General features: G+C 37.6%; 1 protein-coding gene across 6 annotated transcripts; it reads right to left on the bottom strand.

The window, feature by feature from the left end:
- Positions 1-414: 414 nt before the first annotated feature.
- map3k7 (mitogen-activated protein kinase kinase kinase 7) lies at positions 415-19,696 on the bottom strand. Of its 6 annotated transcripts, XR_014629933.1 has the most exons (18): positions 18,583-19,666; positions 18,092-18,202; positions 17,900-17,965; positions 17,728-17,773; positions 16,988-17,126; positions 15,392-15,516; positions 13,633-13,761; positions 13,388-13,518; positions 13,198-13,279; positions 12,483-12,589; positions 12,243-12,393; positions 11,524-11,604; positions 8,035-8,102; positions 7,295-7,358; positions 6,022-6,083; positions 5,476-5,591; positions 3,177-3,443; positions 415-2,086 (listed from the first exon to the last, which is right to left on the bottom strand). XR_014629933.1 is itself a non-coding variant. In XM_084431527.1 (17 exons), the coding sequence occupies exons 1-17, from the start codon at positions 18,667-18,669 to the stop codon at positions 3,263-3,265; spliced, it is 1,746 nt and encodes a 581-aa protein (XP_084287653.1). In that variant the 5' UTR covers positions 18,670-19,666; the 3' UTR covers positions 415-3,262. The 6 variants fall into 6 exon arrangements, 4 of the variants coding, with proteins under 4 accessions (XP_084287653.1, XP_084287652.1, XP_084287655.1 ...); XR_014629932.1 differs by lacking the exon at positions 11,524-11,604 and having other exon boundaries at positions 18,583-19,696; XM_084431527.1 differs by having other exon boundaries at positions 415-3,443.
- Between the last annotated feature and the right edge of the window lie 3,890 nt (positions 19,697-23,586).

The following is a 23,586-nucleotide window of genomic DNA, read 5'->3' on the forward strand; positions in this document are numbered from 1 at the left end:
ATAGTTTATTCTAATGTACACTGTATGAATTCATATAAACACTATAATCACATTGGTTTAAAGTTGGATACACAACAAAGAAACAAGAACACTGAAGTCATGATTAAATATGCGTTACAATATTATATGTAGGCTTACAATACTAAATGCTTTTAAAGCAAGTGCAGTGAGCATATTCAGTCACTGCAGAACACCAGCCTTATTAATTCATAATATTAAATAAGATGGCAGATGTTCATTTGTTATGGTTATATTGTATATATTTTATTTTCATGTATATATTTTTTTATAAATGTAATTACAAAAAAAAAAAAGGTTTTGAATTATGAGTGTTTGCAAACAACATTCTGTTTAAAAAAAAAACTAAAAAACTGCTGAACTGAAGAGCAGAGACAGCACAGACAGTCTGAAGCATGATGTTTACCTGTTCGATTTATTTCAAGATGCGACCTTCACCTGTGTATTCCCGTTCCCAACAACTTAAGAAATCAGACATCTTATTTACAGCACATAGTACAGAAACTCATCATTGAACTCGGAAAATAATAATACACCACTTTACTGTTAAACAAAAAGATTAGCAGAAACTCACTTAAAGATCTTGAACATCCAAATGTGTCTTTACCCTGCTCAAGATTTCCTCTGTATATTCGTAATCAGTGATAACCAGTCGGGACTGTGCAAAAACCTGGGTGGGAGGGTGTGTTGGGGCCAACGAAGTAAACAAAGCGTGATATCTAAAAGGAATTCATACTATGTAACAATACGGCTTAAATTAAGTACAGGGATGAAAAACTAGTGGTAAGAACAAGGAACCTAACTAAAAAGATCCAGAGTGTGTTGACTGCCCTCATCGTGATTTCATGATTTCTGCAGCATATTGACAAGATCATACAGACCATCAGATTTCAGGTTGCATTCGCAAGCCTTTTAAAACTCTCATTCACGTTTCTAAACTCGTAATTGCATTAAATCACGGCATGTGTGAGCGGTCTCGTTGCCAAACAGTCAAGTAAAACGCAAACAATTCAACTCTAAGGCATCATGTGAACTAAAAATACGTAAATCAAGCTCAGAGAAAGAGCGTCTTTCCCACACTTACAACAAAAAACTATGAAGCGGATCTCTGAAAACCCTGGATAAATTACCATACAAAGTTAGATAAAGATACACAACAGAGCAAAGAAACAAGAATACTGTAGTCATGATTAAAATGTTTGTACTCACAATCACATACACTCAAGTCCATTTGTTTCGGTCTCTTTTAGAGCGATGATTTGAGCGCTACGTTAAAGGAAGCGGATTACAAACAAGCGTTTTTCTTGTGAGGCCGCACATACACACAGATCGACCCGCGTTTGTCCATAAACACAAGGTCAACATGCAAGGCATATGTAAAATACATCCCCCGATTTCAAATCAATACATTATAACACTTTTTAGGGCTGACAATTAAAAAGAAAAGAGGGAACATCTGTAGCACTTTTTTGCATAATTTGGGGATAAAATGAAAAAGTACACAAAGTGAACGCAACAAAATAAAAACCTAAATTTAAAAATGATAAAACTTAAAGCCACTTTGCTTTCACATTCTTAAGGACCGACACCTAATCGAGAGGAATTAGGCAAACCCCACAGAGAATTCTGGGATGGTTAGAGGAAGAAGAAGAAGAAAAAAAAGTGACATTCCAAGAGATCTCATTTGTTCCTTTTACATCCTCTCTTTAAAATCCCTGGGATAAGATGCCGGGTTCCCAAAACGTGTTTGCAGACACACTCTGTTTGCTGGCTAGTTTAGACTTGATTTGTGAAGAACTGTCTGCATGTATCACGGCCAGCAGTTGCGGGCTTTAATCGTGTCCCTGCTATTGCATATCCTGCCGCAGACTCACGGGTACATGCAACGCAGCATGCTTGTGCAGTTGAGCGCAGGGTCTCAGAACCGTTTGCATGGGGCGGAAATGGCCCATGGTCACTGTGGAGTATAGGTCATACGGGTACCATCTTCGGGTTTTATGGGCACACATGATCATGGGCGGCCGGGGTGGGGTGCTTTTAGGCAGAATAAGGGGGTTTCTGGGCCAAACTATTAGAGATGCACCGATTACAATTTTCTAGGCCGATTCCGATTTCCGATTTTTCATTGAGTTTGACCTGCCGATACCGATTTTAGCCGATTCCGATTTAATTTTTTTCTAACCACTTTACAGCACACACAAATATTTATTTTCGATCTTTTCTTTAACCCTTTCACGCGTAAGTTTAAAATATTCTAACTGACACCCTCACCCCCAGAGTGAGTTTTTTCAAGGCGAACGTTCCCTTTAATGTTTCCATGGCGACGCGTCACGCGATACACCGCAGCCACAATAATACTGTATGACAGATGTGTCGCTTTTATTTCGCTTTTTCTTTTTTATTCAAAATATTCACAAACTTGCTTACCATGTCATGAACTAGCCTATCTGATATTCCGATGCTCAAATACGTGTAAGGTGAGTGTGTTTGGTCGTTTAAAAACCTTTATAAATAATCTTGATCTATAACATGAGATGGGCGCCGCAATGTTGTCCTGTCAGTCGGATTTACAGCACGTGAATTCATCAGTTTCTCCCGAAATAAATGCAAGAAAGTGGCCGGTGAACTGAGAAGAATAGAGTAAACTTTATAGTTACTTCCACTATGTTTGTCTGATATGAATAACACATGTCGGCAAATTAAATTTGAATAGATTGTTATTGCTGCTTCCACAGTGTGTATTTTACAAACTCCAAATGTATTGTTTTACTTGTGCTTATGTGTATTTAAATATCTGAAACCTAAAATAAACATTATGAGGTTGAAAACACTGCTTAGTTGTGACATATGACAGCGCTGAACGCGTCCGACTCTGGCTCAGCGCCAGCCAACGCGCGAAAGCACAGTTTGAATCTGGCAGTTATGCGACGTCACTGAACATTCTAAATGTGGCACCGTAACGTTACTCAAGGGGCACAGAAATAAAAATCCCATATATGAGACCGGACCGCTCAAAAGGTTAATCATGCGGCACCCGAGTGCATTTGACCGGCATAAAATCGGCATATGTCAGACTGACCGGCCGGTCGCCGGTCATGGCCGATCACGTGAAAATCGGCCAATTCCGGTCACCAGCCGATCAATCGGTGCATCTCTACAAACTATAGCTAACCCCAATGTTTGGATCGGGGTGGACGAGATAAAGGGGACTGTGATTATACGAGTCAGTCATAATGAAAGGGGTTCATGAGGTGCCCTGTCTCTTTTGCTGCTGCGCTCGGATCAGCTCCAGTTGCTTCTTGCACTGCTGGTAGTAGGTGGACAGACTCTTGTTCTCCTCTAGGAGCTTCTTGTGCTCCTGAGCGAGGCGACATGCGTTCTGCTGATCCTTCTCGTCCTGGTCCAGTTCTGCTATCAGCTCTTTCCTGTAGAGATGAACAACAGACATCAGAGGAGGAGGGAAAATGGAGAGAAAACAAAACACAGATTTTCAAAAGTACCGGTAAGTTTGGAGTCTAGTTTATCTGGTATTGTTGGTTTAGGGCGTTTTCACATTTGGCTCATTTGGAGCATTTGTTTTGGAATCTGGCACCCTTAGTTAAGGTTCGTTTAGAAATGTGTAACTAATAGTTTGAATAACAACAGTTATGGACATATTACATTGTTATGCTTTTCAATGCCTGTTCCTATAGACTGTTTATTTTTGTACTCCGTGTAATATAAAACAGCAGCTTTATCTTTATTGTACATGATATCTTTGTATATATTTTTAAATGTCTACTTGAACAGATGATACTCCTGTTAGGTACCTACAATGCTTTGTTTTATTGTTTTTAGGTGATTTTCACCAACCCCGATAACCCAACCAAAGAGTTTCGGCCCTTGACTTCAATTGTATGATCAAAATTATAATGGAAACCTAATTATATAACCATAACCTATAATGGAACCGAAACTGTTTGGTTACTAACATTCTTCAAAATATCTTCTTTTGTGCTCTGCAGAAGAAAGTCTGTCATAGTTTATGTCGTTCCAAATCTCTGAGTAATTTTTGGGTTAACCATCCCTTTAATTACTTCAAAATTTGTTTTTATTACTTTTCAGAAAGAGCAAAAACGAATAGCATACATACAACTTACAAACAGAATATAAGTACATTATTTCAACATAACTTTTCCATATTAGGTGAATTAAAACATTTATTTACTAATAAGAATTTGAATATTTATAAATATTTAATATATTACATATTTAACTTTTTATATAGCATTCATTTTTGCTGTGATAATAGAATTAGTATCAAGTAGTGTTAATTTTGTCAGCTATTTTTTTATTTAGTCTTAGTCCTAGTCCTGTCAAATGTACTTTTTAGTTTTTATATTTAGTCAACCTTGTCCTGTTTTTGTTTTTTATTTTTAGTCGACTAAATGTCTGGGCATTTTAGTCTAGTTTTAGTCAATGAAAACTTCACATTTAAAACTGCATAATGGTTAAACTGATAATAACGATTATTTTGCTCAAAATTATCACAATAATTGTTGTTTTATAAGAATTTTTTTTTTACATTTCATCAGAATAATTGCACTTTCACCAATAAGCACAAATCAAGAGTCAACTGATTTGCATGGTTTATTTTACCATCTCGAGTTTCTTGATTTATTATAAGCTTGGTTTTACCAGTTTTATATACACTGGTAAAACAAGAAACTTCTCTCAAATTAAATCCATTCCTATAATTCCAAATTACATTGATGTTTTTCTAACATCAAAAACAACAGCAAAAAAAAAAAAGAAAAGAAAATTGTAGTACAGAGGTTGATAAGTAAATTTTTTTGCAAACAATATAGTCGAGATCCATGTTTGGATTTATTACAGTTTATCACTGAGAAGGTTTGATCGCATATTTAGTCGCAGTAAACGCATTTGAAATGATTTTGGTTTTTGAAGTTTATATATTTTTTGATATAGTCACAGTTATTGTTAAATGTCCTTATTGTCGTCTCATCTTAGTCATGATGAAAAAGCTCGTCAATAAACATTTTTGTCATAGATTTCAAGGATTGTAAAATGTCAATGATGGTATGGAAACCCTTGTGTTATTTTAGTATTATTTACTATTATAGTTTAGATTAATATTTTGAATGAGCTTTTAATTTTTGTATTTTAAATTTACATTTTTATGTAAATTTTTTTGTCATTTTCATTAGTTTTTCATATTACTATTTCTTTTTCATTTCTGTTCAGTTTTAGTCTTTCTAGTTAATGATATTAGTGCTTAAACTTTAACCTATTTCAGTTAGATGTCAAGGCTACATTTCTAATTGTCGTTAGTTAACATTTCCATCTAATATTTAATTTCAGATTTCATTCAATCAATAAAGATTAATAAGATAACCCTGAGCCACCCTAGTTCCTATTGTACATACTGATGATTTGATTCAGATTCCTCAGACTTACTTCCTCTGTATGAGAAGAGCGATCTCAGTCTGCACCTTCAGGTACTCCTGTGCCATCTTACAGTGCTGCTCAAACACTGCCATTGATTCTTTGGAGTTTGGACAGGGGGCTAGAGGCTGCAAACAAACACAGATTCATTCATCAAATGTCACCTTTTGGCTAATTAATCTGAAATGCAGAAGTGATATTTATACCAGTCGTGGTCTGAACGCCAAAAATATCAAAATGTCTCGCTCTCAATTTGCTGCCATGTATTTATAACTGAATTACACCATATAAATAGCATAAAAAGGCTCGTAAAACTGTAACCCAGACTTGATTTAATTAGAGGGCTGTTTTTACATCTTGCGAACCTTTTCTGAGGGGAGTGATACCACAGCACCCTGGAAACAAAATCATCCACACCACAGATATAGACCAAACAGTTTCCATGCACATGCAGTCATACTTCATAGTATTCAATCATTTCACATTTTCAACTTATTTTTGGTGGACAGAATCATTCCAAAATATTCATATCGTATTGGTCACATGTGAAGTGTGTACCTGTAACTGATGGTCCAGGGTCAGGTAGGCCATGGGGATGGAGTTATCTGAACCATTGGTGTCTACAAGAATGAGGAAAATCGTTTTAGTAAACATCCGAAAACCATGAATTGAGGACAGCAGATCTGAACTAATCCATCTGTATTTATTCACTGGTTATTTATATTATTTTGATATGAAGAGTGAAGAAGTCTACGCAGAACAGCAAGTGTTTTTTTTTAGTTTGTTGAGTAATGCTGTTATAGTAAACTGTGGTAATCGGCAGAAAGAGAGTGAGAGTTGAGCAATAAATAGCCCAGTCTCATCTCAGTCCAGGACTGCGACTGTCAGACAGAAAAGCGTCCTAAATCATTGATGCCGCTTACGTAATGTCTGCAGCTCTGCCGGAGCCGTTTACTGTCACTGATATAGATTTACAAACACACTGAGGAGGTCAAACTGAGGGAACATCAAGTGTTCAGAAATATCTTGACAAAATGTCACAATCTGCAATGATGTCATTCCAAACATGTACAGGAGGCTCATAAAAATTCATCAACTATTATCCCAGCTTACTGGGTTATTATACATTTAGGGTGTACTCACACTAGGCACAGTTGCATTGTACCGTGTCCTGGCACGATTGTCCCCCCTCCCCACTCCCCCTGCACTTAACGTTCTGGGCCGGAGCACGCTTACGTCATTTACGATGCAACTTTTTGTTTTGAAGAAAACCGAAAGAAAAGCTTGTTTGCTAATAGAGTGCCTAATAGATTTATAATTTATGCTGGGCAGCGATTTTTACTTGATTGTGCTGCACGTATCAGAAGATTATTACGGAGGCAGCTGACGTTGATGGAGGAATTTATAGCATTAATCGCAAACTACAATTCCTGTTCAATAATAAGGTGAGAACCAAACTCGTTATAAACCTAAATATACTCGATTTAATTTAATTAAATGAAAAGTGTACTGTCCAAATAGCAATAGAAGATGTTTGCTGTCGTAATGACGATAGTAGCACACACAAGAGTAGCTGTTCCGTGCTCCGGCGCGGTTAGCGATCACACTACATGCGTACCAGGCCCGAGCCCAACTGAACCATGCCCACCATACCAGATCCCACCTCTTCCAAGCGGGCATCTGGGCACGATATGATCACACTAGTCAAACGTGCTCGGGCACGGTTCAGATCGCCTAGTGTGAGAACACCCTTACACAATTGTGTGTGTGCATTTACACCAGTACAGTTCTTACAGGAACTCGTGTGTGATGGTTAGAAGGAAAACTTTACCTGTCCTGTCTGGCGTAATCATCCTCACACTGGGGCTGGATGATCTGCTGTTGTTTCTGCTATCCTGTGATTGGTCAAACAATATGCCAGTTATAAACTTGATGATAAAAGCTCAATTTTGGAATACTGTGGATTCCAAAATGCTGTTTTTGCACCCATCAAGAGCACTGAAGGAAGGAGATGCTACAGTTCCTCTCCTAAATGGAAAGTATTACCTTAATATTACCTATTACCTCACCTTAAAGAAAGTATATAGCCGTTTACAATTACGTGATCATGAGTGCAACATCCTTACAAATCCTTTATGAACCCTGAGGTCATTTCTTGAAGATCTTACCTGGAACTGAATTGCTCTCACACACCCAGGGATATTTGGCAACAATCTTTACAGCAACAAAACCGTTCAAAGGTTTGGGGTCAGAGTTTGCCGTTTATTCAGCAAGGTTGCATTGAACTGATTAATAGTGATCAAATATTGTTATAATATTGTGATCAAAAAAGCCAGGTGCTGAATAAACTTTTGGTTGAATCTAGACCCACCTCAGTTTCCTATTATAAAACAGACCTTATGCCCTCTTTATTTTATTTGATAAACTATCGTGTCCTCCCAGTACACAAGATGTGAGAGCTCTTATTTCACATATTTTTGTTACTTTTTGTGAATTCTGTTTGTCGCACCTAAAGTCTTCCCAGTTCCTTACACGTCGCACCACTGAAAGTGTGAAATTGAAGCATCTTACCTGACTGGACTCCGTACCAATGGCAGGAAGATCCTGCACTGATCTGCGTCTATGAGGCTCACAGGTCGCTGCGAAAAGAGACGAGACATAGAGAAAGGAGAGAAAAGAGGAATCTGATAAGTCTTATTGGTAGTGCATGAGCTCTCGTCCAACGGCTGGAGCAAGAGGGTTGTGACACCCAGACAGCTGCACTGATTAAATCCCCAACTCATTACCATGACAGCATCTCCTCTAACGTGGCCGTCACGTGACCAAACCCCTCACGAGGCCATCGCAACTCACACACACACTACACCAAAAACAGTAGACCACACCTACAGAATAACACAGGCAGCTTGGCCTGCATTGATTGGACAGCTCCTATCATGGTTTGATGAATGTTTTTTTGGTTTTGGGAGTTGATTAGTGTGTATTTATGGAAAATGAAGCAGCAATGATGATAGGAGCTGTACTCTTTTAAAAGACAACACAAGTTTACTAAAGAAAGCCTATTCACAAACACTCACACAAATCACTTTATAGACAGACTATAACTCAGGTAAAGAATCTAGAATAGCACCAGCAGAAATTAAAAGCAACCATTACCGACAGACTGGGACTTACTAAATACTATATGTTACTACACATGATGCAAATGATTAGTTGGAAAATTCCAGGTTAATACAAATTAAGCTCTATGAACTTTATCTGTGGCATTTTAACTGAACAGGTGTGACAGAATTGCTAACTACCCTGTGGTCTATGCAAAGTCGCATTCAATCTTTTACCTCATGTTATGCCTAGCTTAAAAAGTAAACCTGATTACTTGAAATTCCTCTGAGGATATATGGAAGGAATGTGACAAAACTATTCGTAAAGCAAAACTCCAACCAAAGCAGTAACCATTTAGACAAGTAGCCCTACCTCAATTTTACTTAAATTCATGCAAGTGCTTTCAAAGAAATAAATAAATAAACGAATACATTCATTTAAAAAATAAAAAAGGCTGCCAGCTTCTACAAGGCTTCTATTGTACGTTTATCACTGTAAATGCATTTTAAAACCTGAAGGACGAGTCAAAATTATTGGCTGTAATCATCAGCTGCATGCCACAGATACTGTTCATAGATCCTAATTTGCATTTAACAAATAATATTCCTTCAATGTCTATGTAATCTCTCTTATACCACAAAATCAGCCTATTCAAGCAAACAATGAAAAAAAAAAAAAAAACACAATAATAATACTCTGATGAATATGGCCCTAACTCTTTTTACTAATAATGATAGTTACTGATGAGGTCAATTCCATGTCAAAATGATTATGAGAATAATAAAAATGATTGACAGGCTAACAGCATGCATGCAGGAGGGATACAATTCAAATGCCAATCAGATTTTCTCATTGTTACACCAAATTAATAACCTCTTCATCATGCAACTCCTGCTTTGAACTTTTTTTTCCCACTCCGCAATCTTCAATGTCTCCATTTCCTCCAGCATTATTAGGGAAGATGATAATAATAGCGATGACCCTAAATGTGAAGGAGATTTATCGCAACCACTGAATTAATGAACAAGTTAATGAACTTGTGTGTATGGAGGAGGGAAGATCAAAAAGCTGAGCATTTGGCGACATCCTTTCTGCAGGCGAAACAAGGACGAGCACGAGCTAGTGTACGACCACTGAGAGAGAGAAAGAGGGAGAGACACACAAACACACATGCTGGCAGATGTTCTTTCACCTGCTACAAAGCCAAACAGGAAGACTGAGGGATGGCATATCAATCCACATCTCCACCCTCATTCACCAAGCATGCTTTAAATCACTGCTTATGGGATTTTCGTGATTATTTTTTAAACAGAATATACAAAAGGTGCCTCTAATTGTCAGAGGCAGATATGAGGATGGGGCGTGAAAATCATTGCTTGCAGGACACCATAATCAAAAAAGCAAAGAGAGATGAGCAGGAGAGAGAAAGAAGAGATTGTAATGGGTGTTACTCCAGGATCACTAACCACCGTCAAATCTGGGGGGGGGGTAACTATCTGAAAATATAACCCGGAAATAAGATTAATAAACTGACTGACTTTGGATTTAAAATAAGGAATCAAACGCCAATCAAATAATCATCTAGAGCAGGGGTCACCAACCTTTTTTATGCAAGTCATTTTTTAAGTTGTTCATTACTGGACTATTTCCCAACATGCACCACAGCATGAACAAATCAAGCCACACTTCCTGACCAATTAATTTATTTTATTTTTCTAGTCATTTGTGAAGACTGCATATGGAACTTATTTAAAAAAAAATGTAAAAGAAAATTTTTATTTTGAACCAAGAATAACTAGAAAAAAAAAAAAAAAAAAAATATTGTATATATATATGCTATAGAAATTTCCTTGCCCTTTTACATTTTTTAATTTCCATTATTTTTCCTGACACTTCTGAATGTTCCTGATGTTTCCAGCGTATACAGGACCATGAGAACCTCTACTGCACGTCTTGTGTTGATAACTTAAGGTACATTATGCAACTTTCTCTGGTTCAAAATTAATAACATTTTAATAATGAGTCAATACATCAATCCTTCTTCCAAAACGGCCTATAAACAATAAGACCTAGCGGGACGGTTTTCACAGGAAATTGCGAATGTCACTCGCTCGTGATGCGGAGATGACATTTTTATTTCTCAACAGCTGAGTGAGGTATTTTATTAAACAGAGTTTAAACAGAGTTCATAGTAAAGCATTATCTATTGTGAAGAGTCATTTCATTATGGTGGAATTTATTTTCAAGGAAGTACCGCATCTATTAATAAGTATAGTTACAGTTAGCTTGAGATTCTTTCCACCTAAACTGGTCATATTTCTTAAGCCTATTAGTGAATGTTTTACAAGCAGTGGGATACACACTCATCAGCACAGTCACGCAGAGCCGAAGCACAAACAAAACAAAGCTCTTCTGCAAAATGCATGCAGTTGTTTAACCACTAGACGGCCAAAAGTACCTTTAAAGTGCACCTCTACTTCTCTAAATTATGTGATTTTGAGTGTCACCATTGTGTTTTGTGTGGCATGTTTAGAATCATGTATTTACAACACTGCTCCCTGTAAATCTCATTAATACTAAAGTATTATTAAGTGCAAAAAAAAATTACCATATAAATGAAATCAATTATTTTGTATAAATGATTCATTAATTCAAACTTGTACGATTTGTCTAATGGATATTTGTGGTTCACCTGGAGTATATGGCTTAAATACGGTTCATAACTAACCACAAGGTTACGACCCCTGGTCAAGAGTACAGTCCACAGCACAAATGCATGTGTACCGAAAATGTTCAGATGAGGATCTTACATTGTTCTTCTACTCTCCTTAAAATTAAAGTCAGGCTGACGGGGGATATGTGACATTCAGGAGTAACAACCAATGCGTGCTTGTGCGTCACAGTGACGCCCTTCTCTGATTAGGAGCTGTTTGCTGGGAGCGCCTGGACTCCCGGTACCTGTGATGATGATCTTGGGAATGTCCAGAATGGTGCCATGTGATGCCGTTTTACGGTGACCTCGCTTATATTGTGGACGTGCTGCAAAAACACACATACAGACACGCGCATGTAGCGACGAACACAGGCATGCAGACAATGTGTGTACTGAGACAGAGACAGAGAGAAAGAGTGTGGTGCAGACATCAAAGCAGACTGGGTAAGGGACGTCACTCCAATCTTCTGCTACATTAAGACATACGTGCAACATATATACACACACACATACAGACACGCAGCACATACATCCATGCAGTGACAGGAAGCCTGATGAACTAGTGACTGCAGAAGGACAGATCAAAGGAGGGATGGAGATGCCATGCAGCTCTTTGTGTCTGATGTGTGTTTGGGCGCACTGACTGAGGTCAGCGGTACACTGGGTACTAGTGTACACACTATTCAGCCAGTGCAAGTACAGAAAAGTGAGGTCAATGTCTATAAAAGGGACATTGTTAGTGGTGTATATTCTTTGTTAACATATCAACCTGAGGAGAAAATTGACAATAGGAATAGGAAAGTGTGGAGTTTACAAATATATCAATATGTGTCTACTGCAAGAGAAAAAAAACCTCAATGTTAAATAAGATCAAATGATGTATAAACTGTAAAATGTCATTGTATCGCAAGGAATTTCTGGGTAGGTATGAAACTTTATGACAGGTGTTGAGGAAAAATGTTACCTGCGGGAGCAAAGGGTAATCTGTGCTCCAGTTCGGAGAGATCGGCACTCATTCGTTTGCTGTCGGATGAAGCCAGACAATGTGACCTGCCAGAAAGACTCTCTACGCTGCTGCCTCTGGAGAGAGGGTGGCCAGGCCTTAAGGGGTCGCCCTGAAACGCACACAAACACGGATTCCACTTTTGAGCTTTCTTAGAGGACACAGTCTTTGTGTGGTGGTGTAAGATTGTTGATGCGTTACCTTTGGTTTATATGGGAACTTGATGGTGTCGTTGCTGCCAGGGGAGTTGGTGTGCTCCATGTTGATGTCGTTCTTGTTGCTGGTACATGTGTAGTCTATATATGAGCCTGGATTAAAGAGATATGGCATTTTAATGTGAATTCAGAACACATTTCCACATACACTGCTGTTCAAAAGTGTGGGCTCTGTACATTTCTAATGTTTTTGTAAGAAGTCTCTTATACTCACCAAGGCTGCATTTGATCAAAAATACAGTAAAAACTATAATAGTGCGAAATATTATTGCAGTTTAAAATATTTCAAATGTAATTCATTCCTGTAATGAAAGTGTTCAGTGTCACACAATCCTTCAGAAATCATTGTAATATGCTGATTTTCTTCTCAAGTAACATTTCTTATTATTATCAGAGTTGAAAACGGTTTCATATTTTTGTGAAAACTGTGATACTTTTTTTTTAGGATTCTTTGATGAATTGAAAGTTCAAATGAACGGCATTTATTTGAAATAGTAAAGGCTTTCACATTGTTAGAAAATATTTCTGTCAGTTTTGATCACTTTAATGCATCCTTGCTGAATAAAAGTAAATTTCTCTCAAAAAATGTAATCTAAACCATTTGTTTCCCATCCACACCATAAGAAAATGATTTGAATAAAATAAAATGAACCAGCCATGAACAAGTATTTATTATTCAAGCCTATTTTGTTATTCTGTACCTGTGCTGGCGGCAGAGTTACTCTGGCCTTCATCTGAATACTGATATGGGTACTGAAGAGGCTCTTCTGATCCTGGGAAATACTAGAGGGGGGAGAGAGGGATCAGACTGAAGAGGCCGATTTAGACGCAAAATAAGACAGCCAGGAACATTGGAATAATTTGCCAGGCATGCTGGCGGTGTGGCGTTACCCTCATGAGGTGGCTCATAATCTTCACTATCTCCTCCATGGAAGGCCGCTGAGACGGGTCTTTGGACCAGCAACGATTCATCAGACTCTCTATGGGCTTCGGTAAGTTCTTAATGAGAGGTGGTCGCGTGCCTACAGAAAGACAGATGACTGAAACTCCTAATCTTGAACCTAGACGATCTCAGCAGATTCTCATCATGACAAGAAGTCTTGAATGGGGCACAAACAAGCGCACATAAAACTCACCGCGGTGCACAGCCCACATGATGCGGAAAGCAGGGCCACCAATTTCATCGAAGGGCTTCCGCCGTGTGATCACCTCCCAGAGAATGATACCCCAACTGAACACGTCACACTTCTCACTGTAGTTACTGCCTGCAACACACACATACAGAGAGTAATCACCTACATGTAACAATCTCCTGAATAAAGTCTACATTCTGGTTATAAGATCCAAAGCTATTGTCACTACTAAACCACAAAATTCTGTGAAAGAATTATTATTGTATTATTATTATTATTATTGTATTAAAGTTTTTATAATACTTAAGTAAGGAATGCCATTGCCATGGACGTGTTAACTTCTGAATTACGCTACCGTTCAAAGTTTGTTCAAATGAATACTTTTATTCAGCTTGGACACATTCAATTGCTCAAAGGTGACACGAAAGACATTTATAATGTTACAAAAGATTTCAATTTCAAATAAATGCTGTTCTTTTGAAAATTGTATTTAAAGAGTTTTTTGCAGCACAACCGTTATGACAATACTAAAAAGAAATGTTTCTTGACCAGCAAATCAGTATATTAGAATGATTTCTGAAAGATCATGTGACACTGAAGACTCGTGCTGAAAATTCAGCTTTGCCATCATTTTAAAATAATCAAATAAAAAATGTTAAATTGTACTAATAATTCTCAATACAAACATGTACTACCATTTTACTGTACTTTTGATCAAATAAATGCAGCCTTATTGAGCATAAGAGACTTGACATAGCACTAAAACACAAACAATAAATGTGTTTAATTTTGTGTAAATAAATCTTCTAGTTTAATTTAAGGATTTTTCAGAAATTATTTTGAATTATCTGTCCACAACACAAGGTGTGCACCAATACTAAAAGGAAATATTTTATATAGTTTTCTTTTATTGTTAGTTTTGTGTGGTGGATAAACAATGAAATGTACTTATTATATGACATTTTTATATAATTATAGATGTTTAATACAGTAAAATATAGACCTAAATTAATTTGGTAAATAATTCATTCTTCTATGTTATGGTTGATTTTGAGCTGCCCAAAATAACAACATAGAAGCAAATAGTACCACACACCATACAAAATGAAAGCTATTTCCCAAAAGTTCATTTTCTGCTGTCCAGGGTTGCAGAGCCTTTATCTTGTCGCTCCTATTTTGAACAGATGAGCTAATTTCCACTCATGCTGCCCTGGAGAGCCTTAATTGCTGCTCTTATTATTCTTAAATTACAGCGCCTCGTACTAGTATGTCTTTACGCTGCCTTGCTCTGGTCTTCTGATAATAATGTTGTCAGCGTGGCAAATGAGGAGCGCGGCATCTCCTCTGCTGCCAGTGCTAGTGGAGTAATAACATGGGATTTCTGATCCTCCCTAAACAAACAAGATAACAACCTGCTCCTAATTGAGGTTTCCTCCGTCCCCCCTGACAGCCACGTGCCCCTGAATGTGTTTGGTAAAATTGAAACCCATTAGCGGTTGATTGCAAACGCATGCATTAAATTATAATGGTTTCATCCATCACATAGACCAGGAGCGTCCAGTGACTGGTTTTAGGGAAATATTTGTACGAGGGTTAGTGAAGCCTGAAGTGGCATATGAGAAGACAAGTAATAAGAGAGACTGGGTGAAAAGGAGAATCGGAAGTCAGTTTTGATCTTCTGATACGATCAAAAACAAGCCAATGATAAGCCAGTGACTGTTCAAACATGAACAAAAGTTCTTGGAAAGCTCCTGAAACTTGCCTTCAAACACCTCTGGGGCCATCCAGGCTGCGCTTCCCTTGTTGTTAGTCATGTGTGTCTGGATGTCACATGCTGTCCCGAAGTCACAGATCTTCAGTACAGTACCTCCAGCAACCAGAAGCAGACTATGAGGAAAAAAATATACAAAAAAAGATTAACAGAGATGTCTCCAAGAAGAAAAACATGTCCCTCATTAGCAAGCTGCTTGGAATAACTCATTAAATGTAATTTCATGTGACTAATTAGTTTGAAGCCACAGGAAAAGTATTGCTTCATGGCACCAAAACAACATGTACATTCCCGACCCCATCCTGCTAATGTATGCCAACTTAAAAGATTGTATTCGGTTAGTCAGCAAGTAAGGTTTCAGGACAGAGACAAAGCCTTTTTGGTTAAACAGAACATTCACACTACCATTCAAAATGTTGGGGATGTTTATGAAAGTCACTAATGCTCACAGTAAAACAGCAACATTGTGAAATATTATTACAATTTTAAATAACTTTTCTATTTTAATATTGTTTTTAAATGCAATTTATTCCTGTGAATTTTCAGCAGCCATTACTCCAGTCTTCAGTGTCATGATTCTTTAGAAATCATTCTAATATGCTAATTTGCAGCTCAAGTTTTTCTTATTTTGACTTATTGTCAATGTTGAATCAAAAAAGTTAATATTTTTCTGGAAACTGGTGCATTTTTATCAGGACTCTTTATTGAATAGAAAGTTGAAAAAATATTTTGCAACCTTGTAAATGTTTTTACTGTCACTTTTGATCAAGGCATCCCTGATGAATAAAAGTATTCATTTCTTTCAAAAAATACGATGGTAGTGAATGGTGCTTGAATGGCAGAGTACATCTTGAAGGTTGAAGACAAGAGAAAGAAGAAGTGTGTGTGTGTCTTAATACTTAAATCAAGAATTCCATCATGAGAACATTAATAGAGCACATATTTTTAAAATACACTTCAGTTGGCAATATTTTGAGCAGAAATACAGATATACACAGATGACAGTTAACCAACTGTGCTTTAGTCCAATTGTGAACTGTTCATGTGGGTTCAATTTATCAAAAGTTAGTAATAACCCAGTTCTTCCAGAGAACTTCATTCTAGGTGTCTGGGAGAGAAGCCAGCTGACCATTTCCATGGTGTGCTGCCAGGGATTTTTACAAACAGTGCCTCATAAATAACCAGCCCTGGCCTGGACAACACAATACGCTGCCATGTTGTAAGTAATGCAGGGTAAGACTCCGAACATACGTCCTCTGACACCTGGACCAGACAGCATTTATGAGCGATGGCAGTCCTGAATGATCCAGTAATGTTTCCACCACCATCAGTCAGAAAACAGTCAGCACATGTGTGAGTTTACACCTGGTGTTAAGCTCAGGTGATTAGATTGCAAATAGTCAGGCAAGACTCAATGTAATCAGGTACGTTTAAAACCCTTAGCTTTGAATTAAATGGTAAGGGAGAACTTATATGACAAGGACTAAATTTAACAAGCACATGAATGAGGAGAAAAGGGAATTCTCATGGGGGTTCCAGTGACATGAGGCAAGACAGTGTGATGAGAGAAATGATGGAGGAGCGTACTTGGGAGGTTTGAGGTCCCTGTGAATGAGAGCCTTTGGTTTCATTCCGTGGAGATACGAGACCCCCTGAGAACACTGCAGGCACCAGCTCATGGCATGAGATGCAGTGTAGTGAGGGAGAGGCTCTGCACCGTGCAACACTGTCAACACAGAATACAGTCATAAATACAAGCAAACATTTAAGAGATATCAATCATTTGCTCACTTGTGAAACAGCTTATGTGCTTGGACAATGACTAGAACTTTAGCACTTGCTACTACCATAGGCTAGGGATAAGGGATACATGTTTAACTATTTTTGAAATGCAAAGTTCCATGGAATCAAAGAACGTGTAAAATAAATGCACAAAATACAGCACCAGACAATCTGTTGTGACGCTCTGAGCATGTATGCACATTTGTATATATACACACTGAAGAGTATTTTCCCATTTCTGTAAATTAATTCTACAACAGAACAAAGAAAATATCTGATTTGTCCAAGTACAACAACTGGAGGCAAAGTATTAAAACGACAAATCCAATTTCATTTGATTTAATCCAATTTTATAACTGCAAACCCAATGCCAGCCTTAAAAGTCCTTGAAACTTGTAGGCAAAAACTATTAACAAGCCAAAGTGATTTTTCAGAGTGTGATTTGGCCTCACACCAGTAGGTTTAAAATGATTAAGTCAAAGATGTCTAGACCAGTGGCCTTTTCAAAAAAGTGTTGCAAAGTAACTTATAATAGAATTACTTACCATTATACAATGAACCCCCCTCTGCATATTCCATCACCAGACATACCTGCAGTAAGATCATTAAACTTCTTATCACAGGAACCAAAAAAAAGGTTGGATCATAGCAACACATCTGAATCAAGTTTCACGATCATGATCAAAATCCACTCAATAGCAACATGTAGAGACTTACAGGGTTACTGCAGGAACCATACAGCTTCACAATGTTGGGATGATTTACACGAGACAACTGGCGAAGCTGGATAGAGAGAATGGAGAAGATGGCTTTTTAAAATAAATGAGACCAAATGTCTGTTTAATCAGTTCATGCACGTTTTATGTTTCTGACTACAGTAGTTACTAACGTGAACAAATTAAACAGTACCTCAACAATGAAGGCATTTCTCTCTGATTCACTTTCTATAGTCTTGATGGCCACATCTCTGCCTTTCCACTTGGCCTTGCACACAACACCAAACGCCCCTCTGCCCACCACCTACAAAACACACATGTATGAGAACATCACACAGAATGAAGGTACACATTCACAAACTCACAGCACCGCAAAGAGTTCAAACTAAACATATAGGCTAAAACTCAGAAACCGAAACATTACACACACAGAACCACATCTAGAACAGTGCAAGACTTGTTTATTTCAGTAGAACACACTTTGTACACCCTCAAACACACTGTGGCTTGACAAAAACAATGAAAAACATATATAATGAAGTTAAAAATAGAGATTAGGTGTAGTGTGATACAATGTCAAGTGTCCTAGTTATAGTACAGCTATCAAGGGAATGTTTGCAGGACATTTCCACACTATTGTCAGCGTGTTTATTAACTTTATCACTTGCGTATCATGTCACTCACCTCTTCCACCTCAATATCAGCATATTCTATCTCCTCAAACGGGTACATAGGCGGTGTTTCCAGCATATCGGCGGAGGGCATTGACATCGCTAGCTCGCTAGCCAGCTAATCATTAAAACAAAAACAACTGATTTTACAGTCTTAAAAATTCACAACCGAACCGTTTCAGAATAACAACGGCAGCTGAAGCACCCTTTCCTTCGACGCGGCCTGCATTACACAAATATAGGTGTATGTTTTAGTCACTTTAAAAACTTGTTTAACGGCTAACGAGCTAACCCGAGTGTCAATCTAATCCGTTAGCCAGGCGGCTAATAAGCTCCGAGACAGATTAAAGTATGTCAGACATGCCAAACGACGGGAAATGTTGTCATTCAGATAGCGAATACGCCCTAGGGTCTCTGAGAAGTGCAGTTAATGGTATCCCATCGACATAAAAGCGCTGGCTGTGTGTGTTAGCGTTAGGCCGCTTGCTGGCTCGCGCTGGTGCGGTCGATGGATCTCCCCTCCGCGCAGCGCTCACTCCACGCCACCGCTGCCGCTCCGCACATCGGCCTCTCTATGTGCCCGAAAATACCGCTCGATAAAACCTGCTTTACGTGTCCCGTTGACCAGGACAAAGCGTCCGAGCCATCGGATGCGGGGCTAGAACTTTACAGCTCTCTGCTCCATGGGCTCGTTTGTTTTTCTTGTTTTCTGTGGGGGTTGTTTAAGCTCCAGGAAGTGTGCGCTCTCTTGTATTGTGCCCCCTCTAGTCCATGCCAACTGAAATGTCTCCAAGATTGGAGTCAAGGAAGGCCTGCCAGAATCATTTCCAGTCGTTATTACAGAGGATTCGTCTTGATTTTAATATTTATCTGGGTGTGTATTCCTATAGAGAATAAGAAACGGTTCAGTTTCATTATCCTGATAAGTAGCATCCTTACTGCACCAGGTAACATCAGTTGCATGGACGCCCGAAAAGAAATACATGTCATCCTTATTTTTCTCTGAAGAATGAAAAACTCATTTTATGTATGAATCTGTTATTTATTGATCAGCATGTTTAAAGATAAATGTCTATGTTTGGGTTCAACTGCTTCCATTTGCTAAAAAAAAAAAATCCCTCTCACTCAATTTGTCAACACTGTCAGGTATTTATTCATAAAATTGGGAGAAATATTTATTATAAATATTGACAAGATTATTAAAAAATATCTAGAATTCACATCAATTAAGGAATGAATTTCCAAAATGATTTTCATTCAGTTCTTTAATTGTCTCCACATCCATGTAATCTGTCAGCATTGACAAGATGATATTTTGCACTATTTAGACTACATTAAATGTTAAAGCAATGGAAATGATCTAAAAATCCTAAACAGTTTCTTATATGACAGAGTTGATATGTTATGATTGTGACTGAAAATATAAAGAACAATTGCTTGAAATGATATTAGAAATCTAAAACTCACCTGAGCCTGTGCAATGTTTGACCTCATAGCAAGTAAAATATGGAAAAAGAGCAATCAGGAAGAAGGCTGACTTAAATATTATCAGATTATTTAACAGTGTTGACACAAAGTATGGCACAGCTTTGAAACCTGACAAATTATAGGCAAGTTTTTTTTAAATTAGCCTCTTCCTTTTGTCAGGACATAGTATTTGTTGTACATAAGGTTTTGTCAACAACATTGTGAATATCTCTCATTGTGAATCAGTGGTTGGCCTGCAACAGCCCTTATCTGAAATACAAACCTATTTATTATTAAAAGGTGTGGAAAACTATTGTTAATGATACTTAATTTGACCTAAAGTGGCTTTACATGACCAGTGTCAGTAATGAGGTTCTTCTCTATGCCTAGGTTTCATAAGGGAAATAGTTTGATCAAGACCTCACCGTTGGCTTGTTTGAAAATAATCATAATTTTATAGGTAAGTGACCACACCACATCAACGTCTCAATTCAGTATGTTATTGTTGATTCATACTGTATGTCTGGGGACTTTATTTATACAGCTGTTTGTATAATTGTGTAAATTGTTGTCCCTTGTACTAACACCTGTCTAAAAATCCTTTGTGATCCCCACCTATGTAAGTGTATTTGTACAGTGTTGTGTTATCAAACCGATCGACGAATCAGAATTGGTGAGCAACCTGATCACATGCCCTCCGTGAGCTAAATATAAGCCCAGAATTTCAACCATCATTTCATGACAGCTGAAAATGATCCCTATTCATCACTGGAAAGAAACACTGCTGGAAAAACATAAACAACATTCGTTCATATGCAAACAAGGTTACTGAGATGAAGTAACCTTTCCAGCGGTGCGCTGTCCTCTCCAGGGAACTGATGACATCATTTCCACTGTGGGTTCCATGAAGTGAGTAGTGGTGCAGGTCTGTCTCTTTCATTTAATTTAGATAGTACGGGCAGGAAGTGGAGGAGACCGAGGCTAGTTTTCAAACGTTTTACCCTGATGAATATTCCATTGCTATTGCCCAACAGGCCCCACTCCACAGGGGGCCAGGCCTACCCAATTATGAGCTTGGTCCACCCTGGCCCCACGCCAAATAACGACCATAGCTAAATTGATGTGATGTTCAATTCAGCTCCATATTTTGAGAGAGGCTGCTCACTGCAAAGCCCTGGGTGGAGCATAAGTCCAGCTCACCCTCTCTAGATGTACTTTGGGTGTATTTGGTGTAGCTAGAAGGTCCAACAACACCCTAACGCTAATAACGCGATCCCTCCACCTATTAGATCGACAGAGGTAGCTGGACTAGGTCAAGCTCAATCCATGCGTCCAGAGAGGAGGAGCTGGACGTCATTTGTCTCTGCAGTGAGCACCATTTGGATTTTGAGGGAGATCCTGCTTTTCAGCTGCTTAGTATCAAAAATTGTTATATGCTTGTTATTTAGAAACTACAAAGCAATGGGCTATTAGAATGTGACCATGGTCATCATAAACATTCAAACAATTTTAAACCGTTCAAGAGCAAGAAGACGTGAAAAAAAAAATTTAATTCAGTGAAAACTCAATACCCACCCAAGTTCTCTTTTGCGTCTTACCACGCTTAAATGGTCAAGTGCACACAAAATTACATCAAAACGCCCGTTAATCCTCGTAAGCACAGTCTTAACTGAGTTAAAATAAAAAATCAATGAATGTAACAGTTGGAAGATATTTTCATGTGTGTCATATATCCATGTATTTTGGTCCTAAAGTGACAATAGCTCAACATACCTGCTGCTGTCTTGTGTAACATATAATGTTAATTAAAGAACAAAAGAAAAACTCTGCTCAAGCCTGCTCTTGAATAACTTATTTAGGATACGTATATATTTAATATATATACCCCTGGTTTCACAGACAAGGCATGAGCCAATGCATGTTTGAGCTGAAAGCAACTTGCACTGGAAAATCTTAAAATATGTCAGTGCCATTGTTTTGTCTCAAGATGCACACCATTTTTTTCTAAGGCATATTTATAAAAGCTACTTAAATGTCCTAATTGAATTAAAGCCTAATCCTGGCTTAATTTAAGCCCTTTCTATAAAGCCAGGCCATAGTATTTCGTACCTGTATACTTTTAGACCTACCTGGATTTTATTTTATTTTTTCATTATTTTTTTTTTGTTCCATTGTATTTATTTGTGCTGCTTGCAATTTGTTCATTCTTTCTTATTTTATTACTGACTGTTTACTTTATTATTATTTATGTCTTTATTTTTACATTATAAACGGGTCAAAAATTAAATGATGTAACTCCAGCCCACATTTAGTCATTTACTTTTACTACCTTTACTTTTAACTTTTTGTGTTAAATATTGCTATTTAGGTTTGATTTAGTTTTAATTCAGTTTTAGTTTTAGTTAGTTTTAGTTTTTTTCCCCCCAGTAAATAATTAATTTCCAGGTACCGAATTTAGTGCTTCAACTTAAACGTATTTCATTTAATTGCCAAGGCAACATTTCAAAATTTTGTTAAGTTTACATTTTTCAACTAAAATTTCTATTTTATTTCAGCTTTTTTTTTCAATTACAGAAATGTTTTTAATAGTTTTAGTTTTAGTTATAAGTACGATAATAGTGCTGCTTGTGACATCTAGTCCCAGCTTCTCTAACTAATAATCTTCGCACTTCCTTTCAAGGCCTTTCTTTCTTCAACATTTTTAGAGGAATTAAAACTTAACTAGTTGCTCAAAAATGCTCATAAAAATAAACTTTTCAGTAATGATGTAGGACTGTCTTTTTACTTCATGTTAGTACTACTGGCAGGAAGTGGGGAAGACCAGGGCTAGTTGTCAATACCCCTATATTTCAATTCTGTAGCCACATACCTTAATGTCCGAACTACTAAAAGAAAATACTGCTATTGCCAAAAGAAATAATGATACAGTTACTTGTAATGGGTTTTCAGCATAGTATATTCAATAATGAAAGACAAAACAATTAAATAAACAGCAAAACATTTTTATTCAATGAAAAAAAGAATTGCAAAATTAGAATTTTGACTCAAAACCTTAGAGTTCCTCAGATATAGCACATTTTACAACTATCATCAATATTAATATTTCTGGACTTTTTTTAATTTATTTTTTTAGATTTTCAGTTCTTGATGATGATGCAGTGATAGTAATTAAGCTGAGCAGATATATTGAATTGTAGCCACACAGGTACCATTTATATCCCCGTGTAATAATTAGGCTTAATGATAAAGCCAAATGGCTCATTAGAATGCTCATCCACGACCGTCTGAGACAAAGTACAAGGGTAGGCATATGGTGTGGGATCTGGCTCTGAACAGATGATATTTGCTTACCTTGTGTTGCTAGGTTGTCTTCATCCAGAATGCCCTTAGACACACAACATTGCCCTTGTCTGCTTGCTATTTTGTAAGTCGTGGGAACAGGCATCATTCTGTCTAACAAGAACCTCAGTGAGAGTTCATCTGTGCACTTTGCCATCAACACAGCCACAATCCGCGACTATTTTGAGCTTTAATTGGGGCTATACTAACT

Source organism: Rutilus rutilus, assembly GCF_951802725.1.
Source record: "Rutilus rutilus genome assembly, chromosome: 15".
Lineage (NCBI taxonomy): Eukaryota > Metazoa > Chordata > Actinopteri > Cypriniformes > Leuciscidae > Rutilus > Rutilus rutilus.

Excerpts from the sequence above, each read along its gene's own strand:
- map3k7 (XM_084431527.1), bottom strand. The coding sequence starts at position 18,669 with ATGTCAATGCCCTCCGCCGATATGCTGGAAACACCGCCTATGTACCCG. Across the intron at positions 18,203-18,582 it reads CTGATATTGAGGTGGAAGAG|GTGGTGGGCAGAGGGGCGTT; the intron begins GTGAGTGACATG and ends TGTGTTTTGTAG. Across the intron at positions 13,280-13,387 it reads TTATGAGCCACCTCATGAGG|TATTTCCCAGGATCAGAAGA; the intron begins GTAACGCCACAC and ends TCCCCCCTCTAG.